The sequence below is a fragment of the Tachysurus fulvidraco genome, chromosome 21, assembly GCF_022655615.1.
Source record: "Tachysurus fulvidraco isolate hzauxx_2018 chromosome 21, HZAU_PFXX_2.0, whole genome shotgun sequence".
NCBI classification, from domain to species: Eukaryota; Metazoa; Chordata; class Actinopteri; order Siluriformes; family Bagridae; genus Tachysurus; species Tachysurus fulvidraco.
The window spans coordinates 8,805,923-8,827,399 of record NC_062538.1 but is presented as its reverse complement, the minus strand read 5'-3'; the positions used below and the strand labels follow the sequence as shown (position 1 = coordinate 8,827,399).

Genomic DNA, 21,477 nt, shown 5'->3' with positions numbered 1-21,477 from the left:
CTCGAGGGCCACACACTATGCAGCCACTTGTCTTCCAGGTTAATGGATTAATGCAAATAACCAGACACCCACATTAGAATGGTTTAATTTATTTTATGACACACTGCTCCTTCTTTCTTTAATATGATTGGTCAGTCTTGTGTTGATTAATTTTTGGAAAAAAATAACGTTAGAATTTTAAAATATTTGGTCTCCAATGTAAGTGCTTTCTCACAGACGATAGATTTTCTACCTTTCTAACTTACTTTTCTGACTTACTTGAAAAATCCCCAGGAAATTATACAGAACAGAAGACAGTGTTTTGTGGGATTTTTGTCCTTACTGAAAAAAGAGAAAAAGTGATGGAAAGATTGTTAAAAGCTGCTCTAACATAGCAGACATTTCACATCATTAAATACAACTATAAATGTATAAATAGTATAATGTCTTATTTAATGAATAAAAGGTTGTGGAAGCAAAACACTGTTGTACAAGTGAGATAAACTGCTTTATGTTTGCATTCACATTAAAATATTCAACTTATGAGTGATAAGATGAACTCTGCATTACACCTCACTGAATACACTGAATAGAATATAAGATCCCTAATGAATGACATTGTCTCTTGGTTTGAATCATGCGTAAAACATTTTTTTTTCCAAAATAATGCACTGTTGTGGCACAATTTAAAATATCACAATTCAGAATTTTTGCTAAACAGTATTCTCAATCATACAGTACTGCATCAACAGCACTGACAATTAAGGAATATTAGATAAATATGTTGTTTTGTTTAAAGAATGTTTTGCCTTTTATGCATCAGTACTTTTGAAATTGTCATGCTCATTTAATCAAACTGCATTCTGACTAAATGAATTAATGAAACTTTCCAAAATCTTTAGAGTTGTGAAACACCTATTTCAGATTTGAGCCTTCAACTCTCCTGATCTTCATTGTTACTGACTTGATACTGACAGGTTCTCCGTTCTTAGTCCACGTGTCCCAGTGAATGTGCGGCTGAGTAGAGCGATCTTGGTCTAGTGGTGAGCCGTTAAGGTTTGCCCGGCCGCACTGATTAAACCACCAGCCTGTGTTGTTGTGTTGCACGCTGCAGCTCTCCACGGCTTTGCCATCAAAAGTGCAGAAAGGAATGCAGCCATCATTATCCACATCTGATGTACTGAAAGGTGCCGTGTCCTGATTCTGCTCTTGCTTGTATCCTCTGAAAGCATCACCTGCCAGTGACGACAAAAAGTATGAACTAAATTACTGTGATATAAGGTTAAACACTTATAAGTCTGTTTAGAATAGTTCCCATTATGTGCTGACCATCACTTGCTACAGGACATATACAGTATAAAGTTTTGAGAAAACAACAAATCATACATCATTAATGCAATCTTAGAGAGATTCTTCTGTCAAGTCCATTGAAAAAATTTCTCAGTCTCCCTAAGCAAATATTTTACAAATACTTTACATATGGTATTTTTCCTCAATGTGAAGCTAAAATAAAACCCTTCCCATTTGAGTGTATGCCTAGACAGCTGAGAAAGCAATTTCCTTATTAATGTGAATTTCAGCTGTTTCATTGAATCGACTCACAAATAAAAGTTGAGTATTTCAGCTCCCAAACAGCTTGCAGCTATTTCTCTCTATAGAATCTTTGATATTTGTACTTCTGATGGTTCACCGACCTTTTGCTGAGCCTGTCACATCAAGGAGCAGGAACGATATGCATTTTTTGATCACTTTAATTCCATACAGGTTGATTCTCTTCAACTAATTATGTCACTTCTGATGACAAATTGTTTCACCAGAAAGAATTCACAGCCATAAGTTGTGTATAAATACTTGCAATGCAAAGACAACAGTCAACATTCAAGATTTAATCCTAATCAAGTGCATTTTAGTTCTTTCTAAGTTGTAACACTACAAAATGTGAAACAGTTCAAAGTGTGAATACTTATCCTATTGTATGTACTGTTTAGCATTGCCTAATAGATCATTAACCAAGGCGGAGGGGGAGGAAACCGAAGTACCCGGAGGAAACCCCCGAGGCACGGGGAGAACATGCAAACTCCACACACACAAGGGTGAGGCGGGAATCGAACCTCCGACCTTGGAGGTGTGAGGTGAACGTGCTAACCACTAAGCCACCGTCCCCCCCCCCCCATTAGAAATAGTACTTCTTTAATGTTCAATTTTAAACTAAGTTGTATTGAAAAAAAGGGAAAAAATGATTTTATTGGCTAGACCAAATTTGCAGATTTATATAATACATGAAAATTACAAGGTCAGTTTATAATGTACTTGGATGGGTTGACTTTGTAAATGCAAAAAAAGACTTTTTTTCTAACATGTCTTTTACACTGAATATAACTCATATTTAATTGCATTTTTAATTGCTCACATTTTCTTAATCATAGGCAATGTGCTGAATTCATATACAGTATTTACAGGTGTGGCAAAGAATAATAAGGTATCTCACCTGCACTACCAGCATATCTCCCAAGATGAATTGCAAAGAATTTGCTCTCGTCTTCAAGCCAGAAGTTGTCATAAGAGGCGTACGCAATAGAATCATCTTGAGAGACAAAGGATATGTGAAGCTTAAAGCGTGTGTTCTTCTGACTTACAATACTGTGCACCTTCCTCAAACCGAGCCAATGTTCACCTTCAGAAAACACAGAAACAAGAGGCATGAATATGCTTCTAATGCCACTTGGCATTTACTTCCACTATGATAGGAATACATGAACACGTGCACACGTAATAATCCAATCAGCCATTCATATGGCGGTAGTGCAAGGCATAAAACCATGTAGATACAGGTCAAGAGCTTCACTTAATGTTCACAACAAACATAAGTAAATGGATGGTTACAGTATGGATGGTTACAGTATTTGGCAGACACCCTTATCCAATGTGGCTTACATTTGTCTCATTAAGGGCCTTGCTGAGGGGCACAGGAGAGATAGTTTGGTGACCATGAGTTTCAAAATCGTGTAATTCTTGAGTAACGAGTAATCCAACACCTTATCCAAAATGAGCTCAGAACACATCAAATCTTGAGTCAGATAAGCTTTAACAGCCATGATCAAATCAGGTTAGATAGGAACAGGAAACTGATGGAGTAGAACAAGGAATAAATGGATATTAAGCCAAGTGACCTGGAAGGGGTCCAAATCCATCCAGGTAGTTTGACCATGCACGTTTAAAGTCAGTCAGGCCATCAGTCCGCCTCTGGATGACTGTCCAGCCTCCTTCCATATAATCCATCTCACAAAATACCTGGAAAGGTCATATGTTTATGACTCAAATGAAAGTCTGCATTTTCAACAAAAACAGAATTTCAAGTGATTAAGAAAAACTTACCTCAAACAAAAGCTCAGAGTTTTCAGGTTGAATAATATAAACACCGCTTGGAATTTTGGGTGATACTGCCTCTAGTGTTTCCTTGATGTCACTGCAGTCTCTACCTGTGAACAAGCTATTATTATTATTATTATTATTATTATTATTATTATTATTATTATTATTATTATTATTATTATTATTATTATAATTGTTGTTGTTGTTGTTGTTGTTTATTTGTTATTACCATGAGCATGCATGGGCTTCATAGAAAACATCTCTGTGTTGCTCCTCTGCACGTCTAAACTGAGACTGTGGACTTTGGTTGTAAGTTCCATTACCTCGGAAGAGGAGAAAAGTTAAATGTCATGCAGTGGAATTTCACTGTCTTTGGAAAAATCGTTCCAATATGGAGACTTTAATACCTGGTTAGAGAGGAATTCCAGAGTCTTCTGTTGTTCATCAATCAAATCTCGGATCAACTTTCTGGTGCTCCTGGTATATGTTGTCATGGCATGTTGGAGGTTATCTAAATTAAATCAAATCACTGTTTAAATGTACAGTAAAAACCTTAAAAAATTAATGCAGACAATGACAAACATATGAAGAAGCATTCATATGTTGATATACATACTGCACCAAGAATGCTTCTCGTCCTGCATGAGTTTTGCCGCCATCTCACATGGAACTGTACACTTTTCTCTATCCACATTTCTCACACTTTCTTCTTTCTGGTTCTGAGCAGCTGCATCCTCAATGTCCCCGGCTAACGTCACAGGCTCATCAAGTGCAGCACTGTTTATGTCCTATTTTAGGAGAATGCCATGTGATCTGTACATTGTGCAAACAGTAACTTAAAAGGAAAAGTAGTATTTTGAATTCCCATGGAACGTTAACTGGTTTGCTTAAGGCATATTTTGCATTTTATTTTCTGAATAAAAGTTTTTCATGCTAGTTGCTAGTTAGAATACATCTTGTACTGATATAGCAGTGAAACAGAGATGATCCAAGAAAGCAGGTACTGTAGGTCAAATGGTTAAATCTGATTAGAATATTCTTTCCAGCCAAGTAGAAAAGAAAAACAAGACAAATAGTGAGCAGACAGTATAAAAAGACTTACCACAGTCATGTTCGGTAATGCAAGAAGATTTGGGAATATATGAAGCCAAAACAAGATGATCCAAATCATGTTTGCTGAGTTATTTTGAGCTCAGTGACCGCATGAAGCTGCACACCTCTCTGTGAGAGGTGAAGATACTGAGAAGCCGTATGCTCTGGGACTGCCTCTTTGGCCACAGTACAACAAATGAAGGACTGCACTGTTGCTTGGACCACCAGAAATTTTCTCTCTCTTTCTGTACACAATCTATACAATAACAATTGTAAACCACTGTTGTTTTATTGCACTTTGACAACATCCTGTATGAGCTAAAGTATGAAATCCAGATGTTGGATGGAAATGTGACACTTCATGTTGCCATGTAAGCGGTGGAAAGAAGCAGGGCTCAGTGAGGAACATACGTAAAACACATTCCTTCCAAGAGCACAGCAGGATCCAGACAAGCTTTGTAAAAGCTACATTGTGAGGTGGGATGTCAGCAAAAGTGGACACTGATTTTGTTGGCCCTCATTATTGCCCTTACAGAACTGAGTGTGAGTATGAAAAAAATCTCATCACATTCAGAGTTGCACTGGGAACACATCTGTTGGGCATTACATAGCTGTGCTGAGTAAGCACATGTTCACCAGGAACAGACAGGTACAGCATCTACGTAGGCAGAATTTTTAGCCAACTTGATTTAATAGTGGTTTAAGATAATACACAAAGCTATTATATGCTGTAAATGCTAGTTATTTCACCATTAAAGAAATATTATAAAAATAAACATTTTAAGTAAAATAATTCATAATCAAGACTGTATTTATTTATTAGGTGCCACAGTGATGCAACAGGTAGTGTTGCAACTTCACACCACAAGGGTCTCTCATCAATGTGTTGCAGTCTCTGCTTGTGTGCATGTTGTCCCCATATGTGTGGGTTTCCTCTCGTTTCTCAGATTTTTTTCACCACCTCCCAGGGGTTGCATTGGCTAAACTAAATTGCCCCTAAGTGTGTGTGTGTGTGTGTGTGTGTGTGTGTGTGTGTGTGTGTGTGTGTGTGTGTGTGTGTGTGTGTGTGTGTGTGTGTGTGAGTGAGTGTGTGTGTATGTGTGTGTGGGAGTGTGTGAGTGAGTGAGTGAGTGAGTGTGAGTGAGTGAGTGTGAGTGAGTGAATGAGAGTGTGTGTGTGTGTGTGTGTGAGTGAGTGAGTGAGTGAGTGTGTGTGTGTGTGTGAGTGAGAGAGAGAGAGAGAGAGAGAGAGAGCGTGCGTGCGTGCGTGCGTGTGTGTGTGACAGGAATCCTATCCTGTGTGTATTCCCACCTCATGTTTGCTTGTTTGTTTATATTCCCCAATGTTTTCCTGGTCAGTGTCATGATGAAGATGGAGTCTGTTCTAGGAACTCTGTAGAAGTGGAAATCTTATACACACTTAGTGGAGAATAATTTGTTTAATTGTTTGTTAATTTGATCTCTTGTTTCTTGTTACTGCATCATATTTAGTATTGTTTTTTTCCGCGAGAACTTTCTAAATAATTTCATTTTACATTTAAATTGTTTAATAGATGAATCGCAGTAAATACACATATTTTGAGAAACTTTTTCATTGTTAAGCGACTTAAATTATTAGCGCAAGGGCTCATGGGAAGTGAAAACGGTTGTATTGGACACGACCAATTTGTTTAGGTGCTCCCATGGTAGCTTTTTGGCAACAACCAACATGGCGCGTGAAACACCCGTGTGTTGTCAAACCTTTACATTTAATCTGCTTCCTAACAAAAGATTCAAATTCCTGGAAGATCCGTGTATATCGGAGCTGTTGATGAAATGGTAAGGAAACGTGTTTTAGTAAACACGTTAGTTAGTTATTTAGATAGTTCTGTTTCTCATAGCAAAGAACGCTACAACGGTGACTTGGCAACAAACCAAGTTGCCTAGCTACCTAGTTACTCGTGCTAATATATGTTTAGCTAATCAGTTATACAGATTTATTTACAGTGAATAAGTGAATTAAGACCCGATTATTTCATTGGAAATATCCTAGTTTAATACCTCCAAATCTGTGCTTCTCACAGTTTAATAGACCACATAAATGTACAGCACACAGTTACATTTTGTTCATGAAATAAATAAATTGTGGTGTCTGTAAAATTAATTTTACAATTAAAAATTTGTCTCTGGATGCAAAATGTTAAGAGTACCCCTACTGTGTGCTACTGTATATTTGTTTAACATCTGAACTTTTATTTGAAGGTTTATACACTGACTGCACCTTTTTATTATCATTAATAAGCCCAAGATCTAAGTACAAGCTCTTAATAATACCTTCAGTACAAATGTTTTGGTTTTTGGTGAAAGACTTGTTCAATATTTTTATTTATTAATCTAATACTTTGTAAATTTTCATTATGTTTCTATATATAGAAATTCAGTTTTATATGTTTTCAAAAGACCTTCTCAGCAAAGCTTTATTTCGGGAATGTTATTTAAGTGCATACAATAATGGGATTTAAATCATATTCCTGAGCTTTCCAAGGACTGAAGAAATTAGGTGCAAGTAAACATCATTTGCCTTGACGTTTGGATAAAACCCATTTGATTCAAGTAACCAGTCAAATTGTGGTCTAAGTGTAGATTTCAACCAAATGGTAGACCCCTGTATCCCCAACCATTAATTTAATGGCTGTCATTTAAAAGGCTATCCAGTTCCTTTATTCCCATAATATAGCCTCGATTCAAGCATTTTCAGTCTCCTCATGTCACCAAATCTTGTCTTTGCTATTTCTAATTCTGCTTGATTTTATAATTCCTCCTGTGTATTATTTCAGGTCCATGCTGGGGAGAATTTCTGTCCAGGCCTTTAACTTTGAACAGAACTTTCAGTCTTACATGAAGGATCACTTTGCTCTGGTGAGATTTGCACAGTATTTTATTCACAATCTTGATTTGAAAATGATTTCTGCACAAGTGTTAAGGTGACCTGCATTTTGTTTAGAATTTCTTTCAGGATACTTGTGTAAAAAACAACTTGTGTGTGTTGGACACATCAGGTGTATGGAAACCTCTGGGTAAGCTGTTTTTTTCTCAGCTACACAACTACTTTAATACTTTGATTCGGTTTATGTACAGTTTGGGATTGCACCAAATAGTATGACGTTGCTAAATGCCTTTTTTTTAAATAGACAACGAAGTTATACGTGTGGAGGTAGATCTTGTTCCATGCACCAAAGTGTCTGTGGACATATTTGATCCAATTTTCTCCAGTGGAATTGTGCATCCTTCTGGTCACATTGCCAAATGTTTCCATGCAGTACATTATGATTTTGATGAGTTGCGAATGGTAAACATGCAGTACTCAGATCCTTTTAGATCTCATTACGTTTGCTTAACCTCCTTTTAAACCAAATGCATTGTGTAATTTTTGATGTCTATTAGATGCTGCTTGAAGAGGACTCTGATTACTATCATGTGGTCAGTCCGTGTGACCGGCAGGAGTTCCTGTTCAGGCTGTTTAAGCACATCGCACTGGGTGGCGAACTCTGCCAGTTCGAAGACTTAATCAGTCCCTACATTGAAACTGCAAAAATGATTTATAAAGAATTGTTGAGGTAAGTCTTTATGCAAATAGTGTACGTAAAATATCACAAACTAAAACTCAAATTAAAAATTAGCTGGTAAAGTATCTTGATTTAATTGAATTTGTTTAATTTACTTTATACACACAGAGATACTGAATTCTCATTTTATCAGAGGCTGTGGATTTAGTACAATAGAGGCTCTGAAAGCTGGAATTCAAATCACAAGTCCATATTTACATTTACATTTACATGTACGGCATCTGGCAGATGCTCTTAACCAAAGTACTTTGAACTCTCTGTCAATGAATACATCAACACTGGTTCACTAGGTAACAGAATTAGGATACCATGAGCCTAAAAAAAAACTTATGAGGAATTATAGCACAATTTTTTTAAATACATAAAAAAATAGGGATAATAAGTGCTAGTTTAAGTGTTTCAGGAAGACGTAGGTCTTCATCCACCGTTTGAAGACAGCCAGTGACTCAGCTGTTCTGACATCTAGGGGAAGTGCATTCCACCACTTCATTGCCATGCAGAAAAGAATATTGATGTATACGTATCTCTTAACCTGAGAGATGGTGAGACCTGTTGAGCAGTGCTAATAGATCAGAGTGTGGTGCTGTGTGAGGAGTGAGAAGAGCTTTGAGCTAAGGGGGTGTTGGTCCATTTTTGGCTTTGTAGTCATCAGTAAGCATCAGCAATGAGTTCAGTCTCCTAATGAGCAAGCAGCCTGTCTGGATAAAATTGGCCGAATCCTTCTGACGTATAGAAGAAACCGACATGAGTGTAAATACACTATATGATAGGGGTGTAAATGATACATTATAACACAGTGGATTTTGATGCAAAAGAGAATGTGTGCCATGGAAATTTGCAATTCGATATGATTTCTAGTGATTAAGCATCTAAAGCAAATTGCACTATTTGAACACCAGAGGTCCCACTCGTATAGTTCAAATATACAGCACATGTGTGACCGAGTTCTTCTGCGGTAGGATAGTCAAATAGTGGCGGATTGTAAAACATGTTTCTGTGTTGCGCACTAGTGATGTAAGTCAAGTAAAAATGTTCCCGCATTTCAGAACACCCTCATTTTGTAACAGGTTCCATTGACGACTCGCAACAATAAACTCTCCTAAACTCGCAATACAAGGAAACGTACAGTGGAGCGCAATAAACCAATACAACCCTCCGAGAGTGCGCCAAGTGTCATGCGTTTTTAAACCTTTGAATCAATCAGTGTATGAAACAGTCACGTGTGTGTGTGTGTGTGTGTGTGTGTGTGTGTGTGCGAAACGAAGCTTCGGTCGTCGTTGGTCACGTGATTTTGATCAAACGAATCAAATATCGAAACAAAGCTCATCACTTGTAAACAAGACTGGAACCTCAAACATGGTACATCATGTGTGTGCCAAACCGAAAGGCGAGTCACGTCAGATAAACTTGGGGACAGCAAAAGAAATTAGCACTGGAAGTTAAATCCAGGTTTGTCGACGCACGTGTGGACCTGTGCTGCCTAGATATAAGCCCCTTCTGTGGAAGATGTGGAGCGCTTCCCGGCGTGTTGTCGTTCAGACAGATACCCGTGAAACACGGTGAAGTGAAGAGCAGAAGGAGCTCATCTGTTTTCTTGGGTAAAGAGCGCAGATTCGCCTGTGCAATGTCGTTTGAATTCCGCGCTGTCTGAGCTTCACGTGCGCACCGGTTCGCTTCCCCGGTGTGCGCGTTCTGAGCCAAAGTTTGGCTACATTAAAACCATTTTTGTCGTAGGGCTATAAATATTCAATTCAAAGTTATTTCTATTGCGCTTTTAATATAAAAGATAATAAAAAATAATTCAAGAGTAATATTCGATATATTTAGATGTGTCTGTATTTATCCCCATTGAGCAAGTCTGAGGTGACTCAGGTGACTGTGGTGAGGAAAAAACTCCCTTGAATGGTAAAGGAAGAAACCTTGAGAGGAACGAGACTCAAAGGGGAACCTCATTCTCATCTGGGTGGCACTGGAGGGTGTGATTATAAAAATACAGTCTGACATATTGTATTGATGCAAAATGTACGGTGTGTTTTGTAGCCTAAGCAAGAAGTCCGGAACAATATTCCGATTTGTGTTTTGGAAAGATGGGGTTCATAGCTGATAGATGATGAGAGATGTTGGATGAGCTCATTTCATTTGTGTTCGTGTTTGTGCGTTCTCCTGTTCGGGCAGTTGACAGAAACGGTGACATTCCAGCTAAAGTCTGAAAGGGAGTAAAGCATTTGTTTATGCTATTAATAATATGTAGCTTAATCTGACCAAAGAAGAACAAACAAACAAATAAATAAATTTGTTTCGTTCGTTTAAAAGCAACATCTGTTCATCGTATTATGTTTAAAAAAATAAAATAAATAACAAACAAACAAAAAAAAGTAAAAAAAAAAAAAAAAATACAAAGCCAAACATAAAGTGACATGGGTTAGAGAGGAGGAACACAAGTGAATTACGGAGGCAGGACTCATTGCAGAGAACGAGATCTATTAACCATTTGTGTATCACAAATTGCGCAAATCGCAAAATGCTTAATCTCACGATTGATTTATTTGAAGCAGCGGATTCGGGTGATGTTGGAGCTGCTCCGCGCATCGCTATTGTGCACACTGTGCCCCATTAAAACAGGAAGTGGCATGACTCCCCTGGGCATCTTGCAGTTTTATTTTCTAATACTGAGCTCAGTACATTTCAGTCAAACACCTTGTCAGACAATTTGTTTATTCAATAACATTTTGTGAGAGAATTTACAAATTAATTGTATTGTAAAATGTAAATGTATTTGCTCACCCTCACACACAAACAAAAGTGTAATTTCAACCAGATAATACACAATTTGCATCACCATAAGATATATTGCAATAAAGGCATAAATAATACATACATGAGAATAAACAGAATAAAATTAATTGTGAATTGAAAACATAAAACAAGTTGTACAAACCTCATATTCAATGACATACACCAAACTTCTTTAAAAATTCATGGACACAAAGAAAAATGGATGTTGTAATTGAGTGAATATGAACATTCCACTGGGAAAAAACTTTCAAATAGTTTTCAAAATAAATGCATTTACACAATGAACAGAACTCAATAAAACTACCTTTGGAATTTGTTCATTAAACAACGATTAGTTCCATGAGGGCACCTCAAAACAAATCTACGTAAAGTGTTTGGTGGTATTTTAGTACACAATGTCAGCTTAATCAATACTAGATAATAATAACTGGTCAGTTCTTCTTTTCCTGACTTATGAAGCGATAAAGAGAGGCCATGTTCTTTTTGTAATGAAATCAAGATGATGCATAAGTTCAGGGTTAAACAAATAAAAGTAATATGAAAATCAACAGAATAATGATGAATATTGGAAGATTGTTGTTAATTAAACCAGTCCTGAAACAAATCTGAACTACAGGTCCTTCTCAAAAAATTAGCATATTGTGATAAAAGTTCATTATTTTCCATAATGTAATGATTAAAATTAAACTTTCAAATATTTTAGATTAATTGCACACCAGCTGAAATATTTCAGGTCTTTTTTGTTTTAATACTGATGATTTTGGCATACAGCTCATGAAAACCCAAAATTCCTATCTCAAAAAATTAGCATATTTCATCCGACCAATAAAAGAAAAGTGTTTTTAATACAAAAAAGTCAACCTTCAAATAATTATGTTCAGTTATGCACTCAATACTTGGTCGGGAATCCTTTTGCAGAAATGCGGCGTGGCATGGAGGCAATCAGCCTGTGGCACTCCTGAGGTGTTATGGAGGCCCAGGATGCTTCGATAGCGGCCTTAAGCTCATCCAGAGTGTTGGGTCTTGCGTCTCTCAACTTTCTCTTCACAATATCCCACAGATTCTCTATGGGGTTCAGGTCAGGAGAGTTGGCAGGCCAATTGAGCACAGTAATACCATGGTCAGTAAACCATTTACCAGTGGTTTTGGCACTGTGAGCAGGTGCCAGGTTGTGCTGAAAAACAAAATCTTCATCTCCATAAAGCTTTTCAGCAGATGGAAGCATGAAGTGCTCCAAAATCTCCTGATAGCTAGCTGCATTGACCCTGCCCTTGATAAAACACAGTGGACCAACACCAGCAGCTGACATGGCACCCCAGACCATCACTGACTGTGGGTACTTGACACTGGACTTCAGGCATTTTGGCATTTCCTTCTCCCCAGTCTTCCTCCAGACTCTGGGCACCTTGATTTCCGAATGACATGCAAAATTGGACTACAGGTGCCACATTCCCCAGGTCAGGTGCTTCTGCCGCGTTCAAAAGTGGCTTGACCTGGGGAATACGGCACCTGTAGCCCATTTCCTGCACACGCCTGTGCACAGTGGCTCTGGATGTTTCTACTCCAGACTCAGTCCACTGCTTCCGCAAGTCCCCCAAGGTCTGGAATCAGTCCTTCTCCAGAATCTTCCTCAGGGTTCGGTCACCTCTTCTCGTTGTGCAGCGTTTTTTGCCACACTTTTTCCTTCGCACAGACTTCCCACTGAGGTGCATTGATACAGCACTCTGGGAACAGCCTATTCGTTCAGAAATTTCTTTGTGTCTTACCCTCTCGCTTGAGTGTGTCAATGATGGCCTTCTGGACAGCAGTCAGGTCGGCAGTCTTACCCATGATTGCGGTTTTGAGTAATGAACCAGGCTGGGAGTTTTTAAAAGCCTCAGGAATCTTTTACAGGTGTATAGAGTTAATTAGTTGATTCAGATGATTAGGTTAATAGCTCGTTTAGAGAACCTTTTCATGATATGCTAATTTTTTGAGATAGGAATTTTGGGTTTTCATGAGCTGTATGCCAAAATCATCAGTATTAAAACAATAAAAGACCTGAAATATTTCAGTTGGTGTGCAATGAATCTAAAATATATGAAAGTTAAATTTTTATCATTACATTATGGAAAATAATGAACTTTTATCACAATATGCTAATTTTTTAACCTGTAGATCTGAAAGAATTCTTTATTTGTAATGGGTCAGAATTAGTGAAAGTGAAAGTGACGTGACATAAGGCTAGGTACGGTGAACCATACTCAGAATTCCTTCTCTGCATTTGACCCATCCAAAGTGCACACACACAGCAGTGAACACACACACACCATGAACACACACCCAGAGCAGTGGGAGTTATTAGAGTTGTTAATAACGGTGACATCCACATAAAGGTTATTTAAACAGTTTGTACATTCTTAACCCGAATTAGTTGACATTACTAGAAATTTGGGAGGAAACCCTTTGCACTAAACCATTTTAGTTTTTACACAGGATAAAACTAAACAAGGTAAGTTGTTTGAACATAGAATCTCAAGTCATGCGATAGACAAATCAAGTTTACATTAGAAGTCTTTACTGAAATTCATTTGTTCACATTACTAATGTTTTTGTGCATATGTTACTTAACTTAAGTAACTTAAATTAAACAAATGATTTTAAGTAGAAATAAATGTTGCATTTAAGCAATGTCTTATATTTTAAATTGTACAAATTCTTTTTTAGATTTTAAGAAATTAAACAATAACACCATTTCATTTTTTTTTATTGTTGACAAAAAACAGGTAACACTGCAATGTACTCAAGTTCACAATGTTAACAATACAGTGTTTAGAAGAAAATACATTATTCGACAATAAAGCATTAAACTGGATAAAAATAAAGGGAAAAGAGCACATGCACACACTCCTGCATGCACTGGTGACAGGTTTTGAGTTGATAACTGTTAAGTCATATCAATAGATCAACAATATGCAGTTTTAACATACAGTACACTATAAGTGCAGAACACTGGTAAATTAAGAGCACTTAGTGCAGTGACTGGACAATTGGACCAAGAATCTGTTCAAAGATTCACACTGTGCATCTTGAGAACAAAGAACAGGCATGGCTTCTGATGCTGTAGCTTATCCCTGATCACTGATTGATAGTTACATGTGTTGAGAATCTCCTTTACATCTACATTGACTAGGAGAACACAGAGAGAAGCCGTGCCTGAGCTCTGCGCACGCTGCGTGTGTGAGAGCTTAAAGGAATTTTAGGAATTTCCCATTCATTTCTTTGGGACTTTTTTGGCCGCTTTTTCGTCCGCTGTGCGAACATCGTTGGTCGGATCGCTTATAAAAGTCATAGCACACCTCTCCTCAATGAGCCGGTCGATTTGACACATCATTCATGGGTCTAGAAAAATAATAATAAGTATGCAAGAGAATAAGAATGTGCTTTAGCATGCACATTAATAACTGGTCAGTTCGTCTTTTCCTGACTTAGGAAGCGATAAAGAGAGGCCATGTTCTTTTTGGAATGAAATAAAGGTGATGCATAAGTTCAGAGTCAAACAAAAGTCTGCCATTAAAAGGAATATAAAAATCCAAAAAATAATGATGAATATTAGAAGATTGTTGTTAATTAAACCAGTCCTGAAACAAATCTGAACTAGATCTGAAAGAATTCTTTATTTGTAGTAGGTCAGAATTAGAGTTGTTAATAAAAGTGTCATCCACATAAAGGTTATTTAAACAGTTTGTACACATTTTAGGTAAATCATTAATAAAAACAAAAACTTAACAAAAAACAAAGAAGTAATCCCTGAGAATAGCCTTTTGGACCCCCTTGTTCAACCGTTTAATATTCAGATTGGCAACCTTTAAATACACCATACTGGCATCTATTATTAAGATATGATTTAAACCAGCACTTTGAGAGAAACCGATATAATTATGTTTAGGAAGAGAACACATTATTTTTAATTTCGAAGTGCTGTAGTGGTGAAAAAGTTAGGTCTAAAGCCAGCCTGGGCTCTGGTTAAACTAATTTAACAAATTAATATATTGTGATAATTGATTAAAGATAACATACATGAATCTTTTTGCAACAGTACAAATGATTTGAAATTGGTTTATATGAAATTGGATTATCACATCGGATGGGTCTGCCTTCGAAAAGAGGGAAATGTCCATATGGGAGGAATTGAGACAAAAACAAATGAAATAGAGTTTGGTTGAAGACACATTTAAACATGAATGTACAAGAACCTGTGTCCATTTCTGTAGTCATCATTGGCCTGATGAAGATGTTTGAGTTTTGCTATAAACCTGTAATAGATAGATAGATAGATAGAACTTTATTGGCATTGCAGAGTACAGGAACACAGCAACAAAGTGCAGTTTGGCATCTACCAGAAATGCAAAGAGTAAAAATTATGCAAATAGACAAGTGCAGAAAAATAAGCAAACAGTAAATAAATATAAAGGCTAAAGCAGTGCAGAGATGTGTGGACATTGTTGAAAAGTACAAAGCCAATCCTATTAGAGAAGTGAATTACGGAGGCAGGACTCATTGCAGAGAACAAGATCTATTAACAGTTTGTGTATCACAAATTGCGGAGAAATTGCAAAATTCTTAATCTCACGATTGATTTATTTGAAGCAGCGGGTGATGAACACTTTGTTAGACAATTTGGTTATTCAATAACATTTTTTGAGAGAATTTACAAATTAATTTTATTGTAAAATTGAAATGAATTTGCTCACCTTCTCACACACAAACAAAAATGTAATTTCAACCAGATAATACACAATTTGCATCACCATAAGATATTTTGTAATAAAGGAATAAATAATACATACATGAGAATAAACAGAATAAAATTAATTGTGAATTGAAAACATAAAACAAGTTGTATTAAGATGAGAGTATAGAGAGGACTTAAAGGAACGAAGCAGGGTAATAGATCTTAAAGGAAAAGGAAGACTGTTCCAGTTAGAAAAACCTCATATTCAATGGCATACACCAAACTTCTTTAAGAATTCTGGACATAAAGAAAAATGGATGTTGTAATTGAGTGAATATGTACGGAAGCGTATTGCATTCACTTGAGGAAAAAAAATCTACTCTGTTTTTCTGAATTAACGACTTAATTATCTCAGAATTATGAGAATTTTTCATGAATAAAAAGTTTTTTGCTCTGTTTTTCTGAATTAACGACTTAATTATCTCAGAATTATCTGATCATTTTTCATGAATAAACATTTTTTTACTCTGTTTTTCTGATTTAACGACATAATAATCTCAAAAGTATGAGAATTTTTTTCTTGAAATAAAATGTATTTGCTATGTTTTTCTGAATTAACGAGTTAATTATCTCAGAATTATCTGATCATTTTTCATAAAAAAAAAAAAATTCATTGTTCTGTTTTTCTGAATTAATGAGATCCCTCAAAATCCTCCCAGGAGCTCTATTTTAGGTGGATTGCATGGAAGTAAATATGTCCCGCCTTTCAAGTTTAAGGGATCTCGTTAATTCAGAAAACAGAGCAAAATAATTTTTTTCATGAAGATTATTCTCATAATTCTGAGATAATTAACTCATTAATTCAGAAAAACAGAGTGAAAAACGTTTTAAAAAATCTCATAATTTTGAGATAATTAAGTCATTAATTCAGAAAAACAGAGCAAATACATTTTATTCGTGAAAAATTATCTCAGAATTCTGAGAAAATTAAGTCGTTAATTCAGAAAAACAGAGCAAATACATTTTATTCGTGAAAAATTCTCATAATTCTGAGATAATTAAGTCGTTAATTCAGAAAAACAGAGCAAATACATTTTATTCGTGAAAAATTCTCATAATTCTGAGATAATTAAGTCGTTAATTCAGAAAAACAGAGCAAATACATTTTATTCGTGAAAAATTCTCATAATTCTGAGATAATTAAGTCGTTAATTCAGAAAAACAGCAAAAAAAATTTATTCGTGAAAAATTCTCATAATTCTGAGATAATTAAGTCGTTAATTCAGAAAAACAGAGCAAATACATTTTATTTGTGAAAAATTATCTCATAATTCTGAGATAATTAAGTCGTTAATTCAGAAAAACAGAGCAAAAAAAATTTATTCGTGAAAAATTCTCATAATTCTGAGAATTAAGTCGTTAATTCAGAAAAACAGAGCAAAAAAATTTTATTCGTGAAAAATTATCTCATAATTCTGAGATAATTAAGTCGTTAATTCAGAAAAACAGAGCAAATACATTTTATTCGTGAAAAATTATCTCATAATTCTGAGATAATTAAGTCGTTAATTCAGAAAAACAGCAAAAAAAAATTTATTCGTGAAAAATTATCTCATAATTCTGAGATAATTAAGTCGTTAATTCAGAAAAACAGAGCAAAAAAAATTTATTCATGGAAAAATTATCTCATAATTCTGAGAATTAAGTCGTTAATTCAGAAAAACAGAGCAAATACATTTTATTTGTGAAAAATTATCTCATAATTCTGAGATAATTAAGTCGTTAATTCAGAAAAACAGAGCAAAAAAATTTTATTCGTGAAAAATTCTCATAATTCTGAGATAATTAAGTCGTTAATTCAGAAAAACAGAGCATATACATTTTATTCGTGAAAAATTCTCATAATTCTGAGATAATTAAGTTGTTAATTCAGAAAAACAGAGTAGATTTTTTTTTCCTCAAGTGAATACAATACGCTTCCGTTATATGGAAGCTTCTTGCATTCACTTTTTTCAGGAAAAAAAATCTACTCTGTTTTTCTGAATTAACGACTTAATTATCTCAGAATTATGAAAATTTTTCGTGAATAAAAAGTTTTTTATTTGTTTTTCTGAATTAATGACTTAATAATCTCAGAATTATGTGATCATTTTTCATAAAAAAAAAAAAATCATTGTTCTGTTTTTCTGAATTAATGAGATCCCTCAAAATCCTGCCAGGAGCTCTATTTTAGGTGGATTGCATGGAAGTAAATATGTCCCGCCTTTCAAGTTTAAGGGATCTCGTTAATTCAGAAAACAGAGCAAAATAATTTTTTTCATGAAGATTATTCTCATAATTCTGAGATAATTAACTCATTAATTCATAAAAACAGAGTGAAAAAATGTTTTTAAAAAAATCTCATAATTTTGAGATAATTAAGTCGTTAATTCAGAAAAACAGAGCAAAAAAAATTTATTTATGGAAAAATTATCTCATAATTCTGAGATAATTAAGTCGTTAATTCAGAAAAACAGAGCAAATACATTTTATTCGTGAAAAATTATCTCATAATTGAGATAATTAAGTCGTTAATTCAGAAAAACAGAGCAAATACATTTTATTCGTGAAAAATTATCTCATAATTCTGAGATAATTAAGTCGTTAATTCAGAAAAACAGAGCAAAAAAATTTTATTCATGGAAAAATTCTCATAATTCTGAGATAATTAAGTCGTTAATTCAGAAAAACAGAGCAAATACATTTTATTCGTGAAAAATTATCTCATAATTGAGATAATTAAGTCGTTAACTCAGAAAAACAGAGCAAAAAAATTTATTCATGGAAAAATTATCTCATAATTCTGAGATAATTAAGTCGTTAATTCCGAAAAACAGAGCAAATACATTTTATTCGTGAAAAATTATCTCACAATTCTGAGATAATTAAGTTGTTAATTCAGAAAAACAGAGTAATAATTCACAACATTCCACTCGGAAAAAACTCTTTCAAATAGTTTTCAAAATAAATGCATTTACACAATGAACAGAACTCAATAAAACTACCTTTGGAATTTGTTCATTAAACAACGATTAGTTCCATGAGGGCACCTCAAAACAAATCTACGTAAAGTATTTGGTGGTATTTTAGTACACAATGTCAGCTTAATCAATACTAGATAATAATAACTGGTCAGTTCTTCTTTTCCTGACTTATGAAGCGATAAAGAGAGGCCATGTTCTTTTTGTAATGAAATCAAGATGATGCATAAGTTCAGGGTTAAACAAATAAAAGTAATATGAAAATCAACAGAATAATGATGAATATTAGAAAATTGTTGTTAATTAAACCAGTCCTGAAACAAATCTGAACTAGATCTGAAAGAATTCTTTATTTGTAATAGGTCAGAATTAGAGTTGTTAATAACGGTGTTATCCACATAAAGGTTATTTAAACAGTTTGTACATTCTTAACCCGAATTAGTTGACATTACTAGAAATTTGGGAGGAAACCCTTTGCACTAAACCATTTTAGTTTTTACACAGGATAAAACTAAACAAGGTAAGTTGTTTGAACATAGAATCTCAAGTCATGCGATAGACAAATCAAGTTTACATTAGAAGTCTTTACTGAAATTCATTAGTTCACATTACTAATGTTTTTGTGCATATGTTACTTAACTTAAGTAACTTAAATTAAACAAATGATTTTAAGTAGAAATAAATGTTACATTTAAGCAATGTCTTATAATTTAAATGATACTAATTTTTTTTAGATTTTAAGAAATTAAACAATAACACCTTTTCATTTTTTTTTTATTGTTGACAAAAAACAGGTAACACTGCAATGTACTCAAGTTCACAATGTTAACAATACAGTGTTTAGAAGAAAATACATTATTCGACAATAAAGCATTAAATTGGATAAAAATAAAGGGAAAAGACTCCTGCATGCACTGGTGACAGGTTTTGAGTTGATAACTGTTAAGTCATATCAATAGATCAACAATATGCAGTTTTAACATACAGTACACTATAAGCGCAGAACACTGGTAAATTAAGAGCACTTAGTGCAGTGACTGGACAATCGGAACAAGAATCTGTTCAAAGATTCACACTGTGCATCTTGAGAACAAAGAACAGGCATGGCTTCTGATGCTGTAGCTTATCCCTGATCACTGATTGATAGTTACATGTGTTGAGAATCTCCTTTACATCTACATTGACTAGGAGAACACAGAGAGAAGCCGTGCCTGAGCTCTGCGCACGCTGCGTGTGTGAGAGCTTAAAGGAATTTTAGGAATTTCCCATTCATTTCTTTGGGACTTTTTGGCCGCTTTTTCGTCCGCTGTGCGAACATCGTTGGTCGGATCGCTTATAAAAGTCATAGCACACCTCTCCTCAATGAGCCGGTCGATTTGACACATCATTCATGGGTCTAGAAGAAGAATAATAAGTATGCAAGAGAATAAGAATGGGTTTTCACCCAATCATACAGTCATGGGGTTTTTAAATGAGCTGGGCTATAGGGGAAGCTGGAAATCATAGGGTTTTTTGTTAATCAGGTCAGTACTGTGTCACCTGCCCTTGATTACATCTGATATATTACACCATATGCACACTATTTTTTGTAATTGAATAGTCAATGAGTAAGTAGCTAAGTCAATACAAAAGAGTTGGTAGATCTGAGAACTGAAACAATGGTTCAGTCAATCAGTGTTTAAATCATTCAATCAAAAATCATTTATAGTCACCTCTTCTTTCCGACTCACATCTCACTTCTTCTGCCACCTTTATTAACAATATACATGTAATTACATATCTATACCTTTCAAAAACATTAACAACCTCACAGTCTTACCTCTCTACACCACTATTAATTTCTAGCAACCATTATATTGTTTCAAAACATTTCTCTTTCATCTCTTTTCAATTATTTAATGATTTTTATTTCATATGGTTTAATACAGATCGGTTTTTGGAATGCTTTCACATTTCTAAGAAATCAGTCAAGTGTAGATCACGTCAAGTCTAAATCATCAATATTTCACAAAGTTCTGGGTCTGAACTGGAACTTCTCAGTTGAGAGTGTAAAAATAAAAGAATTGTGTTCACTGTTTTGTAAAATATAATAAAAATGTGTATATCTATAAAATGCTTTGCAATGAAAAATTAATCATGTTATTTCATTGCTCCATAGTGTTCAGACAGATTCGGAGTCAAAGAAGATCAGCGTCGTATCAACGGTTTTAAAAGTCTCTGCCTATGTATGTACCTAAAATCCCCTTTTATCAGGAATATATACACACCCCTGTTGTTTTTGACCACATATACACACAGAAAAAATGACCACATTTGACAATTCTGTTTGCATAGTAATTTTACAAAGTTTGAGATCTTTGCTTAAGCTATACTAAATGACCTAGTGGATTAGATACAGTACTGTCTTACTTTCGGTTTCAAATACAATTCTAAAACAATAATGGATCTTATTCATGTATTTAATTTTTTTTTCAAATTTTCCCCAGGACGATTATGGCTTGTGTTATCCATCCAGAAGAGACAATGAGCAGACATTTGCCTATCTGTGCATAGATCCTTTCAAAAGACATGTATATGTCTTGTACCACTGTTTTGGCATTGGCCAATTTTCTAATAAAGATTTTAAGTGCTCTTGAACAATTAATGAGCATTTTCCCTTTCTTTTGATCTGTTACTTTAATCAGTATAATTATTAAAGCTCTATGAATGAATATTTTTCTGACAGATAAACAAAAGTACCAATGAGTCAGAATGTGTCAATGATCAAAATGTAAAATATAGAAAATCAAAGAACACCATGCATTTTTTTTTACAGCAGACCTACCAGGAAATTTTGTAGATTACACAGAGGAATTCCCAGCTGACACTGGTAATTTTAGTGACTTTAACCAGTATAGTGA

General features: G+C 34.9%; 2 protein-coding genes across 2 annotated transcripts; one reads left to right on the top strand and one right to left on the bottom strand.

Moving 5' to 3' along the window:
- Nucleotides 1-411: 411 nt before the first annotated feature.
- On the bottom strand, nt 412-4,661 carry angptl5 (angiopoietin-like 5). The gene is made up of 8 exons (XM_027134199.2): nt 4,454-4,661; nt 3,968-4,139; nt 3,759-3,862; nt 3,581-3,674; nt 3,355-3,458; nt 3,150-3,270; nt 2,468-2,653; nt 412-1,214 (listed from the first exon to the last, which is right to left on the bottom strand). Exons 1-8 carry the CDS (start codon nt 4,520-4,522, stop codon nt 895-897), a joined length of 1,170 nt encoding a protein of 389 aa, XP_026990000.2. The 5' UTR covers nt 4,523-4,661; the 3' UTR covers nt 412-894.
- Nucleotides 4,662-5,797: 1,136 nt separating this feature from the next.
- On the top strand, nt 5,798-21,217 carry cfap300 (cilia and flagella associated protein 300). Its single transcript, XM_027134202.2, has 7 exons — nt 5,798-6,260; nt 7,259-7,340; nt 7,426-7,498; nt 7,613-7,770; nt 7,866-8,038; nt 20,736-20,802; nt 21,064-21,217. The coding sequence occupies exons 1-7, from the start codon at nt 6,151-6,153 to the stop codon at nt 21,211-21,213; spliced, it is 813 nt and encodes a 270-aa protein (XP_026990003.2). The 5' UTR covers nt 5,798-6,150; the 3' UTR covers nt 21,214-21,217.
- Nucleotides 21,218-21,477: the final 260 nt, after the last annotated feature.